This window comes from Pongo pygmaeus, chromosome 20 (genome assembly GCF_028885625.2).
Source record: "Pongo pygmaeus isolate AG05252 chromosome 20, NHGRI_mPonPyg2-v2.0_pri, whole genome shotgun sequence".
In the NCBI taxonomy this organism is placed as follows: Eukaryota; Metazoa; Chordata; class Mammalia; order Primates; family Hominidae; genus Pongo; species Pongo pygmaeus.
Genome location: NC_072393.2, coordinates 7,580,920 through 7,604,098, shown reverse-complemented (window position 1 = coordinate 7,604,098; position 23,179 = coordinate 7,580,920). Strand labels below are relative to the sequence as shown.

Sequence of the window (23,179 nt, the reverse complement as noted above, 5' to 3'; positions counted from 1 at the left end):
GCATCAAGGGATATAATCAGATTTGTGCTTCGAATGGGTCACACAGGCTGCTGTGTGGACAGGAGGCAGCTGGGGACATGGGGAGGCCCAGGCCATTGGCTTGGACTTTGCAGGGAGGTGACAGGGCTGGAGAGAAGCAAGTGAGACAGGAGGGGAGGGCTGAGCTGGGTAGAACTGGGTGGCAGCTGGGAAGCCAGTGCCAGCCTGGGTTGCAGGGCAGGCCTTACATCTGAAGCACCCAGGCAAGGCCAAGGGGGCAACTGGATTGTCAAACACAGATCTCACAGAAACCTGGAATCGCTGGCCCAGAGGTAGACGCCAGGCCTGGAAACACCAGGCCGGCCAGGGGAGACAAGATCAAGTTAGAAGTTGGCCCCATGCCAAACGCTGGTTAGGCCCAGTAACAACAGCCACAGACCAGGAGAATCCAGCAAGCGGGGCTGGCCAAGGCCACAGGAAGGGCCAGTCGGACACCTCGAGCCCGAGAGATCAGTTCAGAGGCAGCTTCGAAACAGCCCTGGTTGGGGGCTGGGAGTGACCTGGCTGAAGCTACATTAGGGGATTATGGGGGTTGAAGACAGGAGTTGGTTTGAGAAAGAACAGGAGACTAAAAACACAGCCAGGGAGTGTGGGACCCCGGCCAGCCTCGGAGGGGACAAGGTTCAACTTCTCTTTAAATTATTTTATTCAAGAAGTGGGGGAGGACAGACAAGGGGACTGAGCTGAGCCCTGAGTCCCTGAACCTCCCAGCTCAGCCCCCACAGCAGGACTGGACTCAAAGTCAGAGGGTGGAGACTCCAGCCCCACCCAGACACGGCTGGGGACAGACAGGACCCAGGAATACCGACTGACTGTCCTCCAGGGGATGGCGGCCGCAGCACACAGGGCCCGGCCCGTGGACCGCCCGGGTGGGGCTATTTGGGGGTGCCGCCGCCCTTCTTGGGAGTGGTGGGTTTCTTGCCCTGCCAGAGGTGTCCCTGGATGGTGAAGGCATCGACGCTCATGGACATGGTCTTGGCGGGGATCTGGGTGAAACGCTTGCGGTCCGAGTTGTACTTGTAGATACCTTCCACCATGGCGGGCGTGACGGTCCGGGGCCCGTACCCTGCCAGCCGCGACAGCTCCTCTGTCTCCCCCGACAGCGTGTAGAGCGCCCGGAACTGGCAGCTCGAGTCGCGAAAGAGGATCAGGAAGTGGTTGGCCTTGCTTTTCTCAATTTCCTGGGCAGGAGTGCCCGAAATGGTCAGCTGGCCAAGCCAGGCCACCCACCCACCCACCAGCCCCCAACTCCCATATGTGGGTGGGCTCACCTCCAGAATGCGATTCTTCTGCGGTTCGTTCACCTTGCCCGCCAGGCAGCAGTGTGATAGGGCGTTGTGGATGATGAACTTGTTGGACTTGGCGCTGGGCTCCTTGTACAGCCGTGGACCTAGAGGGTGAGGCAGGGGGAGGGGCGGGGGGCAGTAGGAATGAGCAGGGGCCGTGGAGGAGGGTGCCTGTTGCTCCTCACATCACCCAGAGCCCCTGCTTACCTGTGTACTCGGGCACTGACGCTGGGGAGGAGGCATTGCTGCCATTTTCCCAGTCCCGTTCGCGGCTTCCAGGCAGGCGGCTTGGGGACATGAGACCTGACGGGGAGGGAGCCCTGCAGTGGGGGAAGGATGGGATGGAGGTGGGGTCAGAGATGGGAAGCTTCCCGATGTGCAGAGGGGCCAAGGAAAAGAAGGGCCACGGCTGGGCATCGTGGCTCATGCCTGTAATCCCAGCACTTTGGGAGGCCAAAGCGGGCAGATCACTTGAGGTTGGGAGTTCGAGGCCAGCCTGGCCAACATGGTGAAACACCATCTCTACAGGCACGGGTAACCCCAGCTACTCGGGAGGCTGAGGCACGAGAATCGCTTGCACCCAGGAGGCGAAGGTTGCAGTGAGCCAAGATTGCGCCACTGCACTCCAGCCTAGGCGACACAGCGAGACTCCCTCTCAAAAAAGAAAAAAGAAAAAAGGCAGGCCACACACTGCAGAGGAGGCGGTGTACACTGCACACCCTCCCAAGTCCATGCAGTGCCCCGTGCTGTCCTCCTCCCTCAGGAACACCTGGCACTCAGGTGCACTGAGGCACACGCTTGAGTCCTGTCTGCCAGGTACAGACTATCCCCCATGCACACGTGCCCACACGCGTCCCTCCATCTCTTCATGGTGTATCCGTACACTCGAGCCATACCGCCCTCTAGGTTCACCCAGATGCACACACACCTCCCAGGCTCTGGGAGGCCACCCGGCACACGAACCCCGCCTGTGCGGGCTAAACTCACCGAGACGTGGGCCTCTTCACCCCGAGGTTATTGTGGGCCTCGTTGGCCACAGTGGACAGTGACAGGGTGGACTGGGAATAGATTTTGCTCAGCCGAGAGCCTGGGGACAGAGAGTGTAGGTCAGTGCCCACCAGAAGCCCCTGCCCTCCACAACACCCGGTCCAGCAGGCTGTGAGGGGACACAGGAGGAGTCAGCCCTGCCCAAGACCCCTCAGCCCTCTGTAGCACCCCTATGGGGGGGCCGCTCTATGAGGGAGGATGCTCTGCCCAGCAGGCAAGTGGGGAGCAGCACTGGGTCAGCCCCTACTGGCAACGCCTCACCCCAAACATACTCTCAAAGGTTCCTATCCATTAAGCCACAGAAGAAAGACCCCTCACCCCACTGCACCCCACATCCCTATGGAAGTCTTTTTTTGTTTTTTTGTCTTATTTTTGAGACAGAGTCTCGCTCTGTTGCCCAGGCTGGAGTACAGTGGTGCAATCTTGGCTCACCGCAACCTCCACCTCCCAGGCTCAAGCGATTCTCCTGCCTCAGACTCCCAAGTAGCTGGGACTACAGGCGTGCCACCATGCCCGGCTAATTTTTGTATTTTTAACAGAGATGGGGTTTCACCATGTTGGCCAGGCTGGTCTCGAACTCCTGACCTCAGGTGATCCGCCCTCCTCAGCCTCCCAAAGTGCTGGGATTACAGGCGTGAGCCACTGCGCCCGGCCCCCTATGGAAGTCTTTACCCAAGAGACAGTGTCCAACCCCACCTGAGGCCCCCTGTCACCCACATACCCGCCCCCTCCCGGCACCCCTGCTTACATATCCCTCCCCCTCCCCCCTTACCCATGGGGGCCTCACCCAGTGAGCCCCAGAAAGGGCACTGGGCAGGCCCCATCCCCCAAGGGTCCTCACCCAGCAGGCCGCGGGCTGGGCTTCGTGCCAGGGCCGAGTCGTCACAGCAACCCGAGCGAGGCCGGGTGGCCCTCCGCCCGCCCCGACCTGGACCCCCGGACCCCGCAGCCCGGGGCCGCAGCACCTTATCGAGGTCGTCCATCAGCTTCAGCTGGGCCCGGCGCTCGTACTCCTGCCGCGTGAAGTCCCCCTTCCGGGGGCCCACCTCCTCCTCGGCTGGAGCCCGGGCAGCAGGGGCTGGGGTCGCCATTGGGGCTGCGGGGACTGCGGACACAGGCGGGGCTGGGCCGGGGGCCTCCTCTTGGGCCAGCCTGCAGATCACAGGGAATCGGCATCAGAACCACTCACGGGGTCCGCGGTGGCAGACAGGCCAAGGAGCGGGCGTCCCGGGCAGTCCCGGCCTCACCTCGCGGCCTCCTCCCTCCGCTGTTCCTTCTCCACCTCCTGCCACTGCTTGCGCCGCCGCGCCTCCTCTGCTCGCCGCTGCTGCCGCTCCAGCAGGCTGGCCCGCTTTTGGGCCATCTCGTCCTCAGGCTTGTCGTCATCCTGGGGACAGATGCCGAGTCCAGCCAGCCACCCCCTCCCCCAACATGGCTGGAGGCCCATCTTCCGTCCACCCAGCCAGCCGGCCACCCACCTGTGCTTCTGTTTTCATCATTGTTTTAAATGCACTTAGTTGGTGCCTACTGTATGCACAGCCCCACACTAAGTACTGGGACACAACAGGGATGGGATACACTGGGTGCTGCTCACAAACACAGTGCTTAACCCAACGGGGAAGACAAAGGCAGCAGACAGCAGTGAGTACCAGCAAAAGCTCGCGTTGGGCACAGACACTCAACACTGCGGGGGGACCCTGGCCTGGCCTGGAGACACCCAGGAAGGCTTCCCAGAGGAAGTACCCTGTAGAATGATCAGGATTTAACTAGGTAGGCATACAGGGGTACAGAGCAGAGCGTTCCAGGCAGAGGGGACAGCTAGTGCCGAGGCCCTGAGGCTGGAGCAAACCTATTGGGCACAGAAGTACAGGGGGGCCAGTGTGGCTGGGACACAGAGCTGAGGACAGTGGCGCAGGACTAAGTCAGAAGTGAACACAGGCCAGGCGCAGTGGCCCACACCTGCAATCCCAGCAGTTTGGGAGGCCAAGGCAGTTGGATCACTTGAGGTCAGGGGTTTGAGACCAGCCTGGCCAACATGGAGAAACCCTGTCTTTACTAAAAATGCAAAAATTAGCTGGGTGTGGTGGCATGCTCTTGTAGTCCCAGCTACTTGGGAGGCTGAGACAAGAGAATCACTTGAACCCAGGAGGTGGAGGTTGCAGTGAACCGAGATCATGCCACTGCACTCCAGCCTGGGCCACAGAGCGAGACTGTCTCAAAAAACAAAAAACAAAAAAAAAAAAATGAAAAGAAAGTCCTCCCCAGGGCTCTGGGCTGTGCTCACTTTTTTTTTGAGATGTAGTCTTGCTCTGTCACCCAGGCTGGAGTGCAGTGGCTCAATCTCGGCTCACTGCAAGCTCCACCTCCTGGGTTCACGCCATTCTCCTGCCTCAGCCTCCTGAGTAGCTGGGACTACATGCTCCTGCCACCACGCTCGGCTAATTTTTTGTATTTTTGGTAGACGGGGTTTCACCGTGTTAGCCAGGATGGTCTCGATCTCCTGACCTCGTGATCCGCCTGCCTTGGCCTCCCAAAGTGCTGGGATTACAGGCATGAGCCAATGTGCCCAGCCACCCTGGGGAGGACTTTCATTCTAAAAGCAAGGGTAAGGGGAGCAGTCAAAATCCCCAACCGCTCAATGGAAAATGGCCCGGGATGGAGGCGGGCAGCAGAGGCCAGTCAGAAGGTGACCCTAGGTGTCCAGGTGAGACATGGTGGTGGCCCCGGCTGGGAAAGCCATGGCAATGGAGAGACAATGGACACAGGACAGGGCCAAGAACGGGGGCCGGTAGGAGCGTGCTGGGGGCGAGGGGGTGAAGGAGAGGATGAGCAAGGAGGTGCCCTGAAGATCCTGGTCCTGTCCGTCTATCTGTCCATCACTCACCCACCCATGCAACCAGCCATTCATCCATCTGTCTATCCATGACTCCTCCCTGTTTCTCCACCCCTGCCCACATCTATATCCCCCTTGTCCGGCCACCCATATCTTGTTTGGGAGGGACATGACTGGGTCAGCCGCCACTGGAAACCCCTCACCCCCAAACATACCGGAGGGCCTCACTCATTAAGCCATAGGGGGAGGACTTCTCACCCCACTGCACCCCCACAGCCCCTTGTGGAAGTCCTTATCCAACAGACAGGGTCAAATCCCATCTGAGGCTCCTGCCACCCCACATACCTGCCCCCCACAGTGCAAATGTCCCTCTCCCCCACTCCCACCCATGGAGGCCTTACCCAGCCACTCACACCTCTTCTGTCCACTCACACCTGGCTCCCCATCCATCCCCCACCCGCCCACCCACCCCTCAGTAAAGCCCTATTCATCCAACGGTGGGTTTGTCCACCTCTCCCCCGCCCCCACCCACCCCTGCCCCAGGCCCAGGACCCTCCAGCCACCTGCTCGGGGACTCACCTTGTAGAAGAACCCCAGCCCCACCCGGGGCTCCCCCTCCGAAGACGCCTCCTCCTCCAAGGAATCCTCAGCACCAGCGGGGCTCCCGTCTCCCTCGTCCTCGGCGGCGGGATCTGCCAGGCTGCCCAGCGGGATCTCGATGAGGCCCGGCCGGGCGGCTGGCTCCTCGGGGGGCGTCTCCTCCGCCAGGAGGATGGAAGAGCGCGTCTGCACCGGCACCTGGCTCGGCGAGAACTTGCGCAGGTGGGGGAGGCTGTCTACGTCGTGGGGTGGCGTGAGCACCCTGGTCAAGGGTGCCAGCCGCAGCTCCGCCGGCCGCGTGTGTTTCGGGCTGCGGGGTGACTGGCTGGGCCCGGGCCCAGGGCTGCGCCGCGTGGCCGGGACCCGCCGGGCGGGACTGGGGGATGCAGCTTTGGGCCCCGTCGTGGGGCCAGGGATGACCCACGCAGCAGGTGGTGGGGCGGATCCGGGGGCCTCGGGAGGGGCCAGGAGCCGCTGCTGCTGGTCCGTGAGCCTCTGCATGTCCCGCTGCAGCGAGCTCAAGGCGGCACTCAGCTTGCTGACCGCTCGATTGTATTCCCCCAGCCCCTCGGGGGGCACCGGGCCCAGGTCTGGCGAGAAGGTCACTGCCTTGGGCCGTGAGGTTGGCTCACCCTGGCCCTCGCCCGCGGGCCGCTCCCCACCAGGGACTGGACCTGAATCGGCCTCCGCCTCTGCTTCCGCCTCCCCGGAGGCCTCCCGCGGCTGCACCTGCAGGAAGGCGCTTTTGCCCAGCCGCTGGCGGTGCTTGGCGAATATGGCCTCAATCCGTCGCTTCTGAGCCTCGATGGCTCTGCGTTTCTCCTCCAGCCGGGCGCCGAGCTCACTCATCTCCGAGCTCAGGGCCTCCGGCGGGGCCGGAGTGGACGTGGGGGACCCCGCTCCGGCCTCAGCCTCTGCCTTCACCAGCTGTTTCTTGCGTTCCGCAAAGCTGGTCATTTTCACCTCGGAGTTGGTGGCTGCTGGGGACAAAGCCACCGCCTTCGGCGACCCCTCAGATAGGGCTGGCGGTTTCGATGCCTCCCCCACCAGACAGGGAGATGGTTTCGAGGGGGTCTCGGGGTGTGGCATGTACACCGGTGCTTTGGTGGGCCTGTCGGACAGTGGTTTGGAGGTCCCCTCGGGCAGGTAGGGGGAGGCCAGGGATGGCTTGGAGGGCCCCTCAGGGGAGTGGAGGTAGAAGCTGCCGTCGGCGGCCCCATCTGGGAGGAGCCGGGGCTCGGCACTGTGGATGATCTGCAGAGCCTCCTCGATGGTGGGCAGGTCACCAGGCTCCGGGGGTGGCTGGGTGGGGGTCCTGGCCGGCGCGGGACGCGAGGGGCCCAGGCTGTCCGAGCTCACAGAGCGGAGGAGCACAGGGTCTCCCATGACGACATCCACGTCGCTGTCCAGGCCAAAGGGGGTGCTGAATGACACAGCCTGGGAGAGGGGACGGCTGGGCGGCCGAAGGGAGGGGTCAGCCCCTGGGACCAGCCTCGGCCCCAACCCGCCCTAGCCTGCTCCACCCCCTACCCTGGCCTGTGAGGTGTACTCACCTGAGCTGCCGGTTCCAGGCCTTGCCCAGGGCCTCCATATGGGACATGGACGGGGAAGACTTCAGGGAGCCTGGGGGAGGCGATGAGTGGTCACTATGGGGACCCTGGGAACCCTGAGTGGGGTCAGCCAGCATCTGAGGACAACCTCTGCAAGGTCATTGGGTGAGTCACTGATGGCTCATTATGTGGTCTAGTGAGACCAGAGGTTTCCAGAAACAGATACCCGGGGCCATTTACTGTCACTATGGGGTACTGTGGGGCCACTGGGGAGGCCATTCTGGGGGTCACCTTAGGATGCCCAAGGGGGATCTGATGGAGAGGCTACTGGAAGGCTCACGAGGAGACAACATGAGGCCCACTGGGGCAGTCTGTGAGTGGGGGGGTCCCCCATGACAGAAGCCACCTACCCCCTCCTCACCTGTGGATCCTCGGAGTGGGGACTGAGGGCCACCAGATGACAGAAGCGGGTGGCGGAAGTTGAAGACAGGAGAACTGTACAGAGAGACGTACTTCAGCCTCAGGACCCCCACCTCCTCCTCCACCTCTCCCCAGGGGGAAGACAACAGCATCACCCAGCTGCGTCCCAGTGCTCAGCAGGGCAGACATGGAGCCCCCCACCCACAGTGCCAGAGACTCGCCCAGTGTGGGGAGCGTACCTACTGCCGCTGTTGTTCTGAGGTGGGGAAGCCTCAGTGCCCCGGGGGGAGGAAGCTGCAATACAGAGAACAGGGTCAGGCGGGGGTTTGGCTCTCGTACCCGCCCCCCACCCGGCCCCCAGGCCCCCAGGGCCTCACCGTGACCATCAGGCAAGTCCTTCACTTGCACAAAGTCGGGCTTGAGCACCTCAAAACACATGAACAACTCGGCCAGCAGCACCACCAAGTTGACCTGGAGGTGGGAGGCCGGGTCAGCAGACGGGACCCCTGGCCCCAGACGCCCACCTCGGCCCAGGAGGCCCCAGGATGGCCTTACCTTGAGTGGCGGTGGGACGTACAGCAAGTCCTCAAGGGACAGGGGGCAGCCACGAGGAAGGCGAGAGGCACAGAAATCCTGCACGAGCTGGAGGTTGTACAGACTGTCCGCCACAGACATGGGGTCCTTCAAGCACACCTCTGTGGGGACAGGAGGAGTAGGTCCCCGACTCCATGAGGAGGAAGACGGGGCCCCAGGGAAGCCAGGGACCAGCAGCCCCCCACACATGGAAGACCTCCTATGAGCCCAGCTTCTGCCAGGTGCCCTTCGAGAGGTGAATTCTTTTTTTTTTTTTTTTTTTTGAGATGGAGTCTCGCTCTGTCACCCAGGCTGTAGTGCAGTGGTGCAATCGCGGCTCACTGCAACCTCTGCCTCCCAGGTTCAAGTGATTCTCCCGCCTCAGCCTCCCGAGTAGCTGGGAATACAGGAGTGCGCCACTCCTTTGTGGTTTTAGTAGAGATGGGGTTTCACTGTGTTAGCCAAGATGGTCTCGATCTCCTGACTTCATGATCCGCCTGCCTCGGCCACCCAAAGTACTGGGATTACAGGCGTGAGCCACTGTACCCGGCCGAGGTGAATTCTATGATAGACCATCCTTAGGCCAAGGGTCCTTAACCCCCGGGGCGTGGCCTGATAGGAACTGAACCGTACAGCAGGTGAGCTACAGTGAGTGTATTTACAGCCGCTCCCCATCACTCGCAGGACCGACTGCCTGAGCCCTGCTTCCATCAGATCAGCGGCGGCATTCGATTCTCATCGGAGCGCGAACCCTATTGTGAACCTTGCATGTGAGGGATCTAGGGTGCACCCTCCTTATGAAAATCGAATGCCTGATGATCTGTCACTGTCTCTCATTACCCCCAGCTGGGACCGTGTAGTTGCAGGAACAAGCTCAGGGCTCCCACTGATTCCCCATGATGATGAGTTGTAGAATTATTTCATTCTATATTACAACGTATTAGATATAAAGTACATAATAAAGATTAACGTGCTTGAATTATCCCAAGACCACCTCCCTGCCTCCGTCCATGGAAAAATTGTCTTCCACAAAACCGGTCCCTGGAGCCAAAAAGTTGGCGACTACTGCCTTAGGCCTTTGCATCTTTCTAGAACACTCTCCCCCAAGACCTCAGCTCAAAAAGCTTTTCCGGGCCAGGTGTGGTGGCTCACACCTCTAATCTTAGCACTTGGGGAGGCTGAGGCGGGAGGATGTTTGAGCCCAGGGGTTCAAGACCAGCCTGGGCAACATAGCAAGACCCCATCTCTATTTTATAATTTTTTTTTTTTTTTTTTTTTGAGATGGAGTCTCGCTCTGTCACCCAGGCTGGAGTGCAATGGCATGGTCTTGGCTCACTGCAACCTGCACTTCCTGGATTCAAGCAATTCTCCTACCGCAGCCTCCTGTGTAGCTGGGATTACAGGCGCCCACCACCGCACCCGGCTAATTTCTGTATTTTTAGTAGAGACGGTTTCACCATCCTGGCCAGGCTGGTCTTGAACTCGTGACCTTGTGATCCACCCGCCTCGGTCTCCCGAACTGCTGGGATTACAGGCGTGAGCCACCACACCCAGCCCTATAATTTTTTTTTTTAATAAAAAAGAAAAAAAGTTTTTTTAAAAAAAGCTTTTTCTGACCACCCATTGCCTTTAGGAGTACCCAATATCCAAAAAGTACTTCTGGGCCGGGTGCAGTGGTTCACGCTTGCAATCCCAGCACTTAGGGAGGCCAAGGTAGGCAGATCACTTGAGGTCAGGAATTCGAGACCAGCCTGGCCAACACGGTGAAACCTGTCTCTACTAAAAATACAAAAATTAGCCGGGCGTGGTGGTATGTGGCTGTAGTCCCAGCTACTCAGGAGGCTGAGGCAGGAGAATGGCTTGAACCTGGGAGGTGGAGGTTGCAGTGAGCCGAGATCATGCCGTTACACTCCAGCCCGGGCAACAGAGCAAGACTCCTGTCTCAAAAAAAAAAAAAAGTACTTCTGGATAAACTTAGTATCTTTCTCCCCCAGCTAGAGCCGTCTGTGAAGTGGGGAGTGGGTCTATTCTGGCTGGATCCCCAGTGCCTAAAACAAGGTCTGGCAAACAGTCCACACTCCATACGTTTCATCTGCTGCAGGAATGAATTCCTGGAAGCACAGAGAGGTTTATACACTTGTGTGAGGTCACACAGCCAATTGGGGAAGAGAGAGACACAAACTCAGGCCTGCCAGTTCCGGAAGCTGCCCTCATGGCCACTGCATCATTGCTCGTCTCGCAGACCTGGGGATGGAGGGTCTAGGGGCTGGGACTTAGGATGCCCAGCTCCCCGGCACAAGATCTGGTCCACATCCATTTACTCACCCTCAAGTCGAAGCAGCTGGGGACAATAGCAGTGGATGGTGGCGGCCAGCGCGGCCCCACTGGCCAGGTCCTGGAGGCTGGTCACCGTCGGGAAGCAGGGGGCACGTCGCGCCACCACACGGTCCTTGCGGTATCGGATCTGCAGATGGGAGCCAGGTCAGGTGAGTGGCCAGGCTGGCCCCCAGGGTCAGCGGTCATGCAGGCTGGGCAGGGAGGCCTGGGGTTTCCGCCATGAGGGGGCGGGAAGCTGGGGTCCCAGAGACAGAGTTGGGGGGCCAGCCTGGAGCAGGGGAGGGGCAGCAGCAAGAGGCAGAGGAGATGTCTTCGAGCAGCCAGGCCAGCAGCGGGGGCTGGGGACAGGGACTCCTGGGACCCCGGGGCGGGGGATACATTACCATGGGGGGTTTGCTCCCCGACTCCTTCAAACAGAAGGCAATTGCGTGCTGGGGGGAGAGGAGCAGCCATCAGCAAGGGGGAGGGGTGCTGACCTGCTGGGCCCCCAAGCCCACCTTTGGAGGGGAGGGGGTAGCCCTGACCCTGGTCCTGAGCTCCGGCCGTCAAGCTCCCTGACTGCTCTGGCCGGCTTCACGAACCCCAGCTCCTCCCAGCTCCAAGGGACCCCACAGAGTAGGAACCCCCTCTTATGTGGGGAATCCTCCTCCCACAAAAGACCCAGGCCCCCAGCTTGGGGAGAGGATGCAGAGGAAGCGGGTAGGCAGGAAGGAAACCTCCCAACCCAGGCCCCGGGGTGGGGGAAGGAGTGAGCAAAGGTGGGGACGCCAGCCAGCCCAAAACCTCCCCCACTTCCTCCTTGTTTATCTACTATGGGAGTAATTTATATGAAGCACAGAGAGGTTTAGATACTTCTGCAAGGTCACACAGCTCATTCAGGGAAGAGAGAAATTTCAACTTCCAGCTTCAGGGATGGGCCTCCTCCTCCTTTTCAAAGCTGGGATTTTTCTCTAGGGAAGCTGGGGGTCTCAGTTAGGAAGGTTAGTCTATCGTCTTCTGCATCGGAGGGTCTTCCCCTTGGCTAGAGGGTGCCCTGCCTGCTAGGGTCAGGATCCACGTTTGCGATGGGCTGCAGGTCCCCCCTTCAGAAATTTATGTGGTCTCCCCACCTCGGCTAAGGCGGACAGGTTCAGGGGGTCCCACCCTCTTCATTAATGGGAACAGGGAGTGTTTGCCCTTCTGAATAACGGGAGGGGAAGTTCGTCCCCACCCATCAGTTCGCTGGGGGAGGAGTCCGCCCTCTCAGTTCTACCTTTTGGTTCACAGAGGGGTTCTCCCTGTCTCCCAGGACTGGGGTCCAACCTCCTTTGCTCACAGCTTGGGGAGGTATGAGAGGGCGCGCAGACAGGCAGGCAGAAACAGACATACAGACAGACAGAGCTACAAGCAGGGCAGGCAGACGGGGCGGACAGACAGCCCCACTTACAGGAACCAGCTTCCAGTACCAGCGCGTAGGGCACTGAGGCCAGAGAGGCAGAGAGGAGGGTAGCGGGTACCGGCACAGGGGACGGGCGGGGCACAGAGAGATTGAGGGGGGGGGAGAAAGAGAGAGTGTGTCACCTCTAGCCCCCTCCCCACTTCAGGAGTGGCCGGGAAGCACAGCCCTGCCCTCCCAGATCTCCGCTTCCCCATCCTTCTGACGGTTCTATGCCCTGGCCTCACCGAGGGCTGCGCCGGGGCCGCCCCGTCTGCAGGGGCTGCTGGAGAGGCTCGCTGGGCCGCTTCCTGCTCTGTCTTCTCCTGCAGCCGCCGGACGGTCTGGAGGGCAGGGAGGGGGTCAGTGGTCTGGCCACTGGACGATGCTGGTCCCCGAACCCACCCCGGGCCCAACCCCACCTACCGTGTCCACCCAGAAAAGCAGCTTGTGCTCCAAGCTGGTCAGGGCCAAGGGACCTGGCAGGGTCTTTGTCCACTCGAAAGCAAAGGCAGCCATGAGAGCATCAATGACAGCTAGGTGGGCTCCCTGTGGGGGCAAGCGCTAGAGGGTGAGACCTGAGAGCTGCAGGAGGCGCACCTCGGCCCCCAAGGGCCTGGGAAAACGAAGAACCTGGAGATGGGAGGGATTTGACGGGGGGGGGGGGGGGGGGGGCTTCAGGGGGCGGGGCCAGTGGTTCACGGGTGGGGCTTAAGGGAAGGAACCAGAAATGGGGTCCCGGAAGAGCCACGCACGATGGGCGGGACTTTGAGGTCAGATGCTAGGCCTTAGGATAGGGTGGGCTGTGTACGCAAATCCTCAAGGGCCAGAGTAGTGCCTTTTTGGGGAGCTGGGTTTGATGGGAGGGGCCAGGCTTGATGGGAAGAGCTTGAGGGGAGGAGCCAGGGCTGGGGGGAAGAGCTAGGCTTAATGGACAGAGCTTGAGGGGAGGAGCCTAGACTGGTGGGCGGAGCCAGGTTTGATGGACAGAGCTTAAGGGAAGGAGCCAAGACTGATAGGAGCTAGGCTTAATGGATAGCGCTTGAGGGGAGGAGCCAGACCTCGTGGGAGGAACCTGAGGGAGGAGCCAAGCCTGATGGGAGGAGCTAGGCTTAATCGACAAAGCTTGAAAGGAGGAGCCAGGACTGATAGAGGGAACTTGGGAGGAGCCAGGACTGGTGGGAGGAGCTTGAGGGGAAGAGATGCGCATGGTAGGCGTGGTCTAACAGGCAGTGGCGGGGCCTACCATGAGAATGGGCTGGTGCCTCAGGTCGGCCTCGCGCACCGGGCGCTCGGGCAAAGCAGGCACTGTGCCCCTCCGCGCCAGCAGGGCCAGCAGTGCAGAGGGGTTGGGGGGTGTTTCAAGCTGTGGCAGTGCCTGGCGCCAGGCTCTGCAGTAGAGCTCGGCTGAGAGCAGCAGCCGTGTCACCGGGGGCTTCACATGCTCCTGCGCGTACTGGTCGGTATAGAAGGGCTCCCACAGCTCCGGGGGCACGTGCTCTGTGGGGGCATAGAGGGGAAACCCGGGGGTCAGGGTCACCAGGTACAACACACACACACACACACACCCCCCATGGCCCGGATTAAGAGTGGGTCTGGACCAGGGAGGATGGCACTAGGAAGGGAGAGAGGGGATCTGGACTGAGAGTGCAGATATGCAGGAGTTTGCTGGAGGAAGGGGTGATGGCGTGGTACGCAGAGAGTCCTGCAGATGCAAAGCCCAGGAGGTGGGAGAGAACACGGTGCCTCAGGGAGCTGATGGGCACTTACAGTGGAAAGGAGGGGAGGCTACCCCCAATCCCAGGCCAGCTGGACTGGCTCTTGTAGGTCCCAGGAAAGACAATAACATCGGCAATCCTAAGAGCCTTCCTGCTCTTGCCAGTGTAGACTCACTGAGCCTTACGTCAACGCTAGGAGGCCCAGGTCCCAACTGGCAACCCCCATGTTCCAGAGGAGGAAACCGAGGCACAGAGAAGGAAAGTCCCTTGCCCCAGGCCAAATAGCTCTTCAACGCCAGGACTGGGGTTACACCCAGCAAGCTGGACGCCCTCTCTTAGCTTGCAGGCAGTGGGGGATGAGTAGGGGACACACAGGCGAGCAGGGGAGGTGGGCACGCCACAGGCACATCAAGGGAGTTGAGTGATGTAAACTTGGTGATTGAAGGGAGGAGGCAAGGGACAGAGAGGGAGGTAGCCAGGACCTTGCTGAGTCTGAGGGGGAAGATGGAACAGAGGGGTAATGACTGAGCTGGGGTGCAGGAGGAATGGGAGGTGAAGGGGTGAAATTGAATGTGAGGGGCTTTGAGGACATCCTTGAGGCAGATTATATGAAAGGCTGGGGCTTAGGGAGATGGTGAGGTCACATCATAGAGGCAGCCTGAGGTCCCTAAATAGGACAGTGGGAAGAGGCATGAGGAAGCCCCAGGTGGACAGTGGGCTGGGGGCAGAAATCCACGTAGGACCAAGAGTGGAGAGGAGAAGGCCAGGAAGGCCTGGCAGGGGTCGGGGAAGAGGTGACTGAAATCAACAGCAGGGAATCTGTCCAGCTCTTGTTCTAATCTGCACAGCTTTTGTGGTTTTTTGGAGATAAGAGTCTCTCTGTCGCCCAGGCTGGAGGGCAGTGGTGCAATCTTGGCTCACTGCAACCTCTGCCTCCCGGGCTCGAATGATTCTCCTGCCTCAGCCTCCCGAGTAGCTGGGATTACAGGCGTGATGCTGCCATACCCGGCTAATTTTTGTATGTTGTAGAGACAGGGTTTCACCATTTTGGCCAGGCTGGTCTTGAACTCCTGACCTCAAGCGATCTGCTCACCTCGGCCTCCCAAAGTGCTGGGATTACAGGCATGAGCCACCACGCCCAGCCTGCACAGCTTTCTCTGTTTGTTTGAGTTTTTGCTGGAGTGCAGTGGCACGATCATGGCTCACTGCAACCTGAACTCCAGGCTCAAGGGATCCTCCCTGCCTCAGCCTCCTGAGTAGCTGGGACCGCAGGCACGTGCCACCACACCCAGCCAATTTTTAAATTTTTTTGTAAAGACGGAAGTCTCACGATGTTGCTCAGGCTGGTTTCGAATTTCCTGGCCTCAAGTGATCCACCTGCCTCGGCTTCCCAAAGTGCTGGGATTATAGGGATAAGCCACTGTGCCCAGACTTGTTTTGTATATTGGGGTTCTGTGCGTGTGTTTGAAAGAACGGGGTGGGGGCCGGGTGCTGTGACTCATGCCTGTAATCCCAGCACTTTGGGAAAACAAGGTGGGCAGATCTTTTAAGGTCAGGAGTTCAAGACCAGCTTTGTCAACATGGTGAAACCCCATCTCTACTAAAAATACAAAAATGAGCTGGGCATGGTGGCACACGCCTATAATCCCAGCTACCCGGGAAGCCGAGGCAGGAGAATCGCTTAAATCTGGGAGGCAGAGGTTGCAGCCAGCCGAGATCGTGCCACTGCACTCCAGCCTGGGTGATAGAGCAAGGCTCTGTCTCAAAAAAAAAAAAGAAAGAACAGGGTAAGGGGTTCTAGTGCTTCAGAACATGTTTGAATGTGAGTTCTCCACCTGTGAGGACCCAGGCACTCTTGGCTGCCCTCTGTCCCTCCCTGTCCTGGCTCCTTTCCCACCTTCTAAAGCCACACTGGACCGTCCCACTTAACGCGCCACCCGCATGTAGACTTGGGCCTTCATTTGTCCCTCTCATCTTGGCTCCTTGAAAGAAGAGGTATTTCAGGCTCACTTCCTCCCTGCCCTCCCAGCCCCCCTCCACCTCTCCCTCAATCTCCCTGAGCTTGGTGCTGCCCTCATGGTTTCCGGTCTCCCCAAGGCCAGCAGGGACCTCCAAAGCATATCTGTGGGCCCGTATCTCGCCTGGGCTCTGTGCCCAGTGCCTCCTTCTTCCAGAAATCTTCCTCCCACAGGCGTCTCCTTGTAAATGGACATGCCCCACCCCCACCCCAGGCCACCCTACCCCGTGACGGCTTCCAGGGCCACCTGAAGACCGCAACAGCGGCTGCCATGGGCCCCACTGCGCCCTGGGCATCTCCCACAACTCTCAACATCTCACCCACACCTCCCCTCCTCCCTGCCCCCAAGGCGGTGAGAAATCACCCTCCCTCCCTTTCTTCACGCCCTCACCCCACATTTAATGCGTCCTTGGCTTTCAACTTCCTGATATCTCCCAAATCCAAACCCTCCTCTCTACCTCCCCAGCCCCGGCCTTGGGCACGTCTTGCTCCCACCAGCAAAATCACACGTGTTTCTTTCCTACAGGACTTTTCAGGGCCTTTAAGATGAAAAACAAGAAACAAAAAACACCAAAACCTTGAGCTAGGGCTACACTGACATTTATCAGGCACTTCTTATAGACCGATGTTCTTCCACCTTGGCTCATTGGTACTTGGGGCTGGAAAATTCTCTGTATTCAGGGGATGCTGTCCTGTCCTGTACACTGTAAGATGTTGAGCAAAATCTCTGGTCTGTACTTACTAGACGTCAGTAGTACATTCCTCCCAAGTAATGACAACCACAAATGTCCCCAGACACTGCCAAATGTCAATTAAGTGTCAAAATCATCACCAGTTGAGAGCCACTGCCTTATACTATAAACTTATTTTATTTTTCTTTCCTTTTTTTTGAGACAATCTTGCTCTGTCACCCAGGCTGGAGTGCAGTGGTGCCATCTCAGCTCACTGCGACCTCTGCTTCCCAAGTTCAAGTGATTCTCCTGCTTCAGCCTCCCAAGTAGCTGGGACTACAGGCGTGCACCACCATGCCTGGCTAATTTTTGTATTTTTAGTAGAGATAGTGTTTCACCACGTTGACCAGGCTGGTCTCAAATCCTGACCTCAAGCGACCCACCCACCTTAGCCTCCCAAAGTGCTGGGATTACAGGCATGAGCCACCACACCTGGCCCCACTTTCTTTTTATTTTATTTATTCATTTATTTTATTTTATTTTATTTTATTTTATTTTAGAGATGGGGTCTCACTATGTTGCTCAGGCTGGTCTTGAACTCCTGAGTTCAAGGGACCCTCCCACCTAAGCCTCCTGAGTAGCTGGGACTACAGGCATGTGCTACCACACCTGGCTAAAATGTTCACTGAACATTATTTACAGCAGAACACTGCTGTCTGATAGAAATACAATGTGCCCAGACTGGCCAACATGGTGAAACCCCATCTATACTAAAAATACAAAAATTAGCTGGGTGTGGTGGCGCATGTCTGTAATCCCAGCTACTCAGGAGGCTGAAGCATGAGAATCACTTGAACCCAGGAGGTGGAGGCTGCGGTGAGCCAAGATCGTGCCACTGCACTCCAGCCTGGGCCACAGAGCAGGATGCTGTCTCAAAAAGAAAAAAAAGAAATATAATGCATATAATGTGAGCCCACATTAGCCGTCAAGTTTTCTAGAAGCCACATTACATATGTAGAAACAATAAGAATTTAGTAATATATTTTATTGACCCAAGACATATCCAACTCTTATTTTAACATGTAATCAACATAAAAATATTATTAACAAGATATTTTACACTGGTTTTTGTTGTTTGTTTTTGTACCAAGTCTTTGGAACCCTGAGTATATTTTACATTTACAGCGCATCTTGGTTCAGATCAACCACATTTCAAGTGACTCAGTAGCCACATCTGGCTGGTGGCCACCATATTGAATAGCACTGGTCTACAACATAGCTAGGATGGATGGATGGATGGATGAATGGGTGGGTGGATGGATGGATGGATGGATGAATGGGTAGGTGGATGGATGGATAGATGGATGGGTAGATGGGTGGGAGGGTGGATGGGTGGATAAGTGGGTGGGTGGGTGGAAGGGTGGGAGGATGGGTGGGTGGGTGGATGGATGGGTGGATGGAAGGGTGGGTGGGTGGATGAGTGGATGAGTGGGTGGGTAGGTGGATGGATGAGTGGGTGGGTAGGTGGATGGATGAGTGGGTGGGTGGATGGATGAGTGGGTGGGTGGGTGGATGGATGAGTGGGCGAGTGGGTGGGTGGATGGATGAGTGGGTGAGTGGGTGGGTGGGTGGATGGATGAGTGGGTGGGTGGATGGATGAGTGGGTGGGTGGGTGGATGGATGAGTGGGTGGGTGGGTGGATGGATGAGTGGGTGGGTGGATGAGTGGGTGGGTGGGTGGGTGGATGGATGAGTGGGTGGGTGGGTGGATGGATGGATGGGTAGATGAGTGGGTGGGTGGATGGATGGATGGGTAGATGGGTGGATGGGTGGGAGGGTGGATGGGTGGGAGGGTGTGAGGGTGGGTGGGTGGATGAAGGGGTAGGAGGGTGGATGGATGGATGGGTGGGTGGATGGATGGGTGGGTGGGTGGATGGATGAGTGGGCGGGTGGATGGATGAGTGGGCGGGTGGATGGATGGGTGGATGGGTGGGTGGGTGGATGAGTTGGTGGGTGGGTGGGTGGATGGATGGATGGATGGATGGGTGGATGGGTGGATGGGTGGGTGGGTGGGTGGATGGGTGGATAGGCAGATGGGTGGGTGGGTGGATGGGTGGATAGGCAGATGGGTGGGTGGGTAGGTGGGTGGGTGGGTGGATGGATGGATAAGTGGGTGGGTGGGTGGATGGATGGGTGGGTGGATGGATGAGTGGGGTGGGTGGATGGATGAGTGGGGTGGGTGGGTGGGTGGATGGATGAGTGGGGTGGGTGGGTGGGTGGATGGATGAGTGGGGTGGGTGGGTGGGTGGATGGATGAGTGGGGTGGGTGGGTGGGTGGATGGATGGATGGATGAATGAATGGGTGGGTGGATGGATGGATGGATGGATGAGTGAGTGGGTGGATGGGTGGATGGATGAGTGGGGTGGGTGGATGGATGAGTGAGGTGGGTGGGTGGGTGGATGGATGAGTGCAGTGGGTAGGCAGGTGGGTGGATGGATGGATGGATGGATGAATGGGTGGGTGGATGGATGGGTGGATGGATGGATGAGTGGGTGGATGGGTGGATGGATGGATGAATGGATGGATGGATGGGTGGATGGATGGATGGAAGACTGATTGAGACAGGGTCTCACTCTGTTGCCCAGGCTGGAGTGCAGTGGCATGATCATAGCTGACTGTACCCTGGAACTCCTGGGCTCAGGCGATCCTCCTGCCTCAGCCTCCTGAGTAGCTGGGACTACAAGCGCATGCCACCACACCCAACCATTTATTTATACCATGACCTTCCCTGCATCCAGTCATTTAATCCTTACAACACTTATTATTATACCCCTTGTACAGGTGAGAAAACCAAGGCCTGGAGAGCTAAGATAACTTGTCCAGGATAAAAATGTCCAACATGAACTCGAGTTTCCCTCACACATCACACAGCTGTTCTGAAGGCATAAAGAACTGCATGGGGTGTTTTCCAAATGTGTTTAACATGGAACCCTTTTTTTTTGAGACAGAGTCTTGCTCTTTCATCCAGGCTGGAGTGCAGTGGTGCGATCTCGGCTCACTGCAACCTCTGCCTCACAGGTTCAACGATTCTCCTGCCTCAGCCTCCCAAGTAGCTGGGACTACAGGCGTGCGCCATCATGCCCGGCTAATTTTTGGATTTTTAGTAGAGACGGGGTTTCACTGTGTTGGCCAGGCTTGGAACCCTTTTTTATCTAATCTCCGAGCTTGTGTTCTGCTTTTATTTCTGCACAGCCTTCTCACACCTGTGCCTTGGAGCTGCCAGAACTATCCCTTCCTCTGAGCCATCACTGCTCCCACGGGGCCACTGCATAGCTGATCTTGTCAGTTCCCAACACCGTCTGTGGCTCCCCAGTACCCTTGGATCCACAACCAGGGGCCTGAAGGGCCTTCCTCAGTCTGACCAGCCTCCCTCATCTCCCACCACCACCCCCGGGACCTGCATCTTCTTCTCTGAGAATTCCCTGCTGGTCCACACTCCGAGCCTCTGCCCACTGCCCACACATCTCTTCTCCGTGTCAAACATCTATGCATCCTTCCAGACTCAAATCTTTCCACCTGTGGGATCTCTTCCCTCCCTGGAAGATTTCAAGAATTTCCTTCCCCAGGCCCCGCTGGCCAGCTTCCCTATGATCTGGTTTCCTGCCCATCCCCCTCTGCTCCATATCTATCCCCTGCCATCTCTTCTACACCCCGAGCGCCCAGCCCGGCACCTGATAGGTATCATACCGTCAAGAGTCCCCAGAGCTCATGAATCTTGTAGAACTCTGCTCCCATTTCCTTCAGCCCTTCTCCTCTTTTTAGGGGAGTGGAACAGGGAACAGATTGAACTTGACCCTCACGGTAGAGGCAGCCACTGCCATGTGTCACACAGCAGAGGGAGCTGGGTCAACAAGAACAGAACTGGGTGAGTCAGGGCACTGGGAGCTCACCAACACCCCTCATCAGAAGTTTGCTTTGCTTTCTTCAAAATGGGATAATTTCTACTCTGATTCCTGGCCAGGGGATAATGGATAACGTTAATATTATTCATAAAAATATACCACCGCCAATCACACCAGCAGCGAGCATCTGTTTCGCATGTATCGCGCACCCTGTGCCACGTGAAGGATTCCGCGGTCACTACGGCTTTTACACCTCCCAGCAACCTTGCAAAGAGGTAACTGGGGTCTCCATCACTGGAGCAGTGCCCTACACATAGTAAGTGCCCCTGCCCCACAAACATCTGCAAAACAGATACATCTGTGAACGAACCCGTTCTTTTATAGAAGGGGAAACGGAAGCTCAGATAATTGGGATAATTCGCATTCTGGTGCAGCTGGACTTCACATTCAATTCTGCCTCTCCACGTTGAGTTCTCTACAGCCTGGTAACCTTGGAAGTGACGAGCTGGGGCTGTCCTGGCTGTCCAATCCCCAATATCTTTCTTCCTCAAGCAAATATCTGCAGGCAGGTAGACCCCAGAGTGGGAAATGCGTGCATGGAAAGGCACAGACAGAGAGAGTGTCTGGGAGAAAGAGGGACAGGCTGGGGCGGAACCAGGAGACGGACAGCTGTCACCGAGACCCACACCCAGAACAGGTTGATCTGGGAAGGCCAGGGAGAGGGGGGATGGGCTGTGCCAACACCAGTGGGCAGAACCAGTGGGAGAAAAGGGTGTACCCCCCACGGCTCCCCGCTGGAAGGCCCAGACCTTAATTAACCCCTGTCTTCTCTGGGCAGGCCCTGACTCCTAGCTCTGGCCTGGGGTTGTGAAGCTGCCCAAAGCCAAGACTGAGTGTGTCCAGGGCCTCTAATCCAGGGGACCCGGGATTACAGCATCCTCCCCATTAGGGTGGCTTGGGTTCTTAGGCAAGCGGGCCTGGGGGAGGGAGTGAAGGATCTGCTCTAATGGGAGAAGGCCCCGCAGCCGGGAGCCCGGGGGGGGGGGGCCCACGCCAGGCGATCTTGTACTAGCCGTTTCCCTTTGGCTGGGCTCGCCAACCTCCCCAGTAAAATGGGGCCATAAGTCACAGCTGCCAGGCGCTGGAGGGGGCTACGGAGGCGAAAGAGGGGGTTCCCAGAGCTCCCCGGTCGCCGTCTGCAGCGCGGCCAGGGCCGACGCGGGGTGTGTGTCGGGGCCTGGGGGTCGTGCGGTGGTGGAGACCGGAGCGCTTGAGACCCCCCAGCGAGGCTGGGGTCTGGGTCTCCAGGGTGTGTGGCGGGGGAAGAGACCGAGAGGAGATCCTCGCAGGGGCGTGATGTGTGTAAAAGAGAAAAAGGCGTGCAAGGGAAGGCCTTGGGGGTGCGGGAGGCGGGAACGAGAGGTCCGCACCGGGACACCCCACCCGGCCCGCAGACCCCGCCCGGCTCACCTGGAGGCTTGGATGTCGGGGACCCCCGCGCGGAGCTGGGCCGCGGGCCCCACCCCCACCGCGTTCCCGTAGCCGGCGGGGCAAAGTCCACCGCCCGGGCCGAGCAGGAAGCTCGGAGGCCCCGGCCCGGCAGGGGCCCGAGCCCGGGGACCCCCGGCGGCCGGCGCTATTGTTCCCACGGCCCCCGGCCTTCCCGGCCCGGCGCCCCGCCTCCCCCCCGCACCTGCCGCGCCCGGCCCGCCGCCCTCCACCCCGGTCCCCCGAGCCCCGGTACCTGCGCCCCCGAACGCGGCCCGCAGCACCCACGCCAGGCTGGCCGCCGCCTTGGCCCGCGAGAAATCGTACTGGTCCAGCGACTTGATCTCGGGCACTAGAAAGGTCCTCCGCAGCGGCCCGGGCCCGGGGGGCGCCGCCTCCACCATGGCGGCGCCGGGGCTGCGGGCGCCGGGTCCGCGCTCGGACTGGGCTGGGCTGGGCTGCGCCGCGCTCGCGCCCCAGCCGGGCCCGCTGCTGCTACCGCCGCTGCCGCCGCCGCCGCCGCCGCCGCTGCTGAGCCAGGTGCGGCCGCTTGCGCTGGCGACGCTGCGTCGGGCCCGCCCGGGGGAGGAGCCCAGGTGCGCCCCGCCCCCGAACCCGGACCCGGACCCTGGCGCGCCCCTGCGCCCCGCCCAGGCCCCTCACTGCAGGGTGCACGGAGCAGCAGGGGCGCGGCGGAGGGGGGCGGCCTGGACTGCGGCGGTGGTGGAGGGAGCTTGCAGAGGACTGAGTGTGTATGTGTGCGCGCGCGTGTGTGTGTGTGTGTGCGCGCGCGCCTGGCGTACTGGAAAGGATTAGGGACCCTCTGTGTGTGCCAGCCCCAGTGTCTACCCTTAGGCGTAGGAGCTCCTGCAAGTGCTTGCAATAAATGCCGGCCCGCAGGCAGCGAGTAGTTGGGTGCACCTGTTTCTGATTATGTTGGTGAAGGCGCAAGAATATGTGTGTCTTCCTATCTGTGTATCTCTGAATGCATTTGGGTGGTGACCAAGTGTATTGGGGGGTGTCTAGGGGTATGTGTGTCTGGGGTATGTATCTGGGCACGTGTAAGTGTGTGTTTAATTTGTTGTGTGTCCAAGGATCTCTATTATATAGATGTCTGTATCCTGAGGATGGATGGAAGTGATGAGTGTGTGTCTGTTTTTTGTTTTTGTTTTTGAGACAGGGTCTCACTCACTCTGTCGCCCAGGCTGGAGTGCAGTGGTGCGATCTCGGCTCACTGCAACCTCCGCCTCCCGGGCTCAAGCGATTCTCCCGCCTCAGCCTCCC

At 58.9% G+C, this 23,179-nt stretch overlaps 1 protein-coding gene across 5 annotated transcripts; it reads right to left on the bottom strand.

Annotated features, from left to right (window-relative positions):
- Positions 1 to 667: 667 nt before the first annotated feature.
- Positions 668 to 22,456, bottom strand: CAMSAP3 (calmodulin regulated spectrin associated protein family member 3). Of its 5 annotated transcripts, none has more exons than XM_054465239.2 (19): positions 22,152 to 22,456; positions 13,346 to 13,599; positions 12,526 to 12,648; positions 12,348 to 12,443; positions 12,112 to 12,144; positions 11,069 to 11,116; positions 10,674 to 10,812; positions 8,331 to 8,470; positions 8,153 to 8,246; positions 8,015 to 8,069; positions 7,777 to 7,850; positions 7,359 to 7,428; positions 5,785 to 7,258; positions 3,620 to 3,759; positions 3,214 to 3,524; positions 2,313 to 2,412; positions 1,533 to 1,645; positions 1,311 to 1,429; positions 668 to 1,220 (listed from the first exon to the last, which is right to left on the bottom strand). In XM_054465239.2, the coding sequence occupies exons 1-19, from the start codon at positions 22,297 to 22,299 to the stop codon at positions 915 to 917; spliced, it is 3,837 nt and encodes a 1,278-aa protein (XP_054321214.2). In that variant the 5' UTR covers positions 22,300 to 22,456; the 3' UTR covers positions 668 to 914. The 5 variants fall into 5 exon arrangements, with proteins under 5 accessions (XP_054321214.2, XP_063514996.1, XP_054321217.2 ...); XM_063658926.1 differs by having other exon boundaries at positions 5,785 to 7,207; XM_054465242.2 differs by lacking the exon at positions 11,069 to 11,116 and having other exon boundaries at positions 22,152 to 22,455.
- Between the last annotated feature and the right edge of the window lie 723 nt (positions 22,457 to 23,179).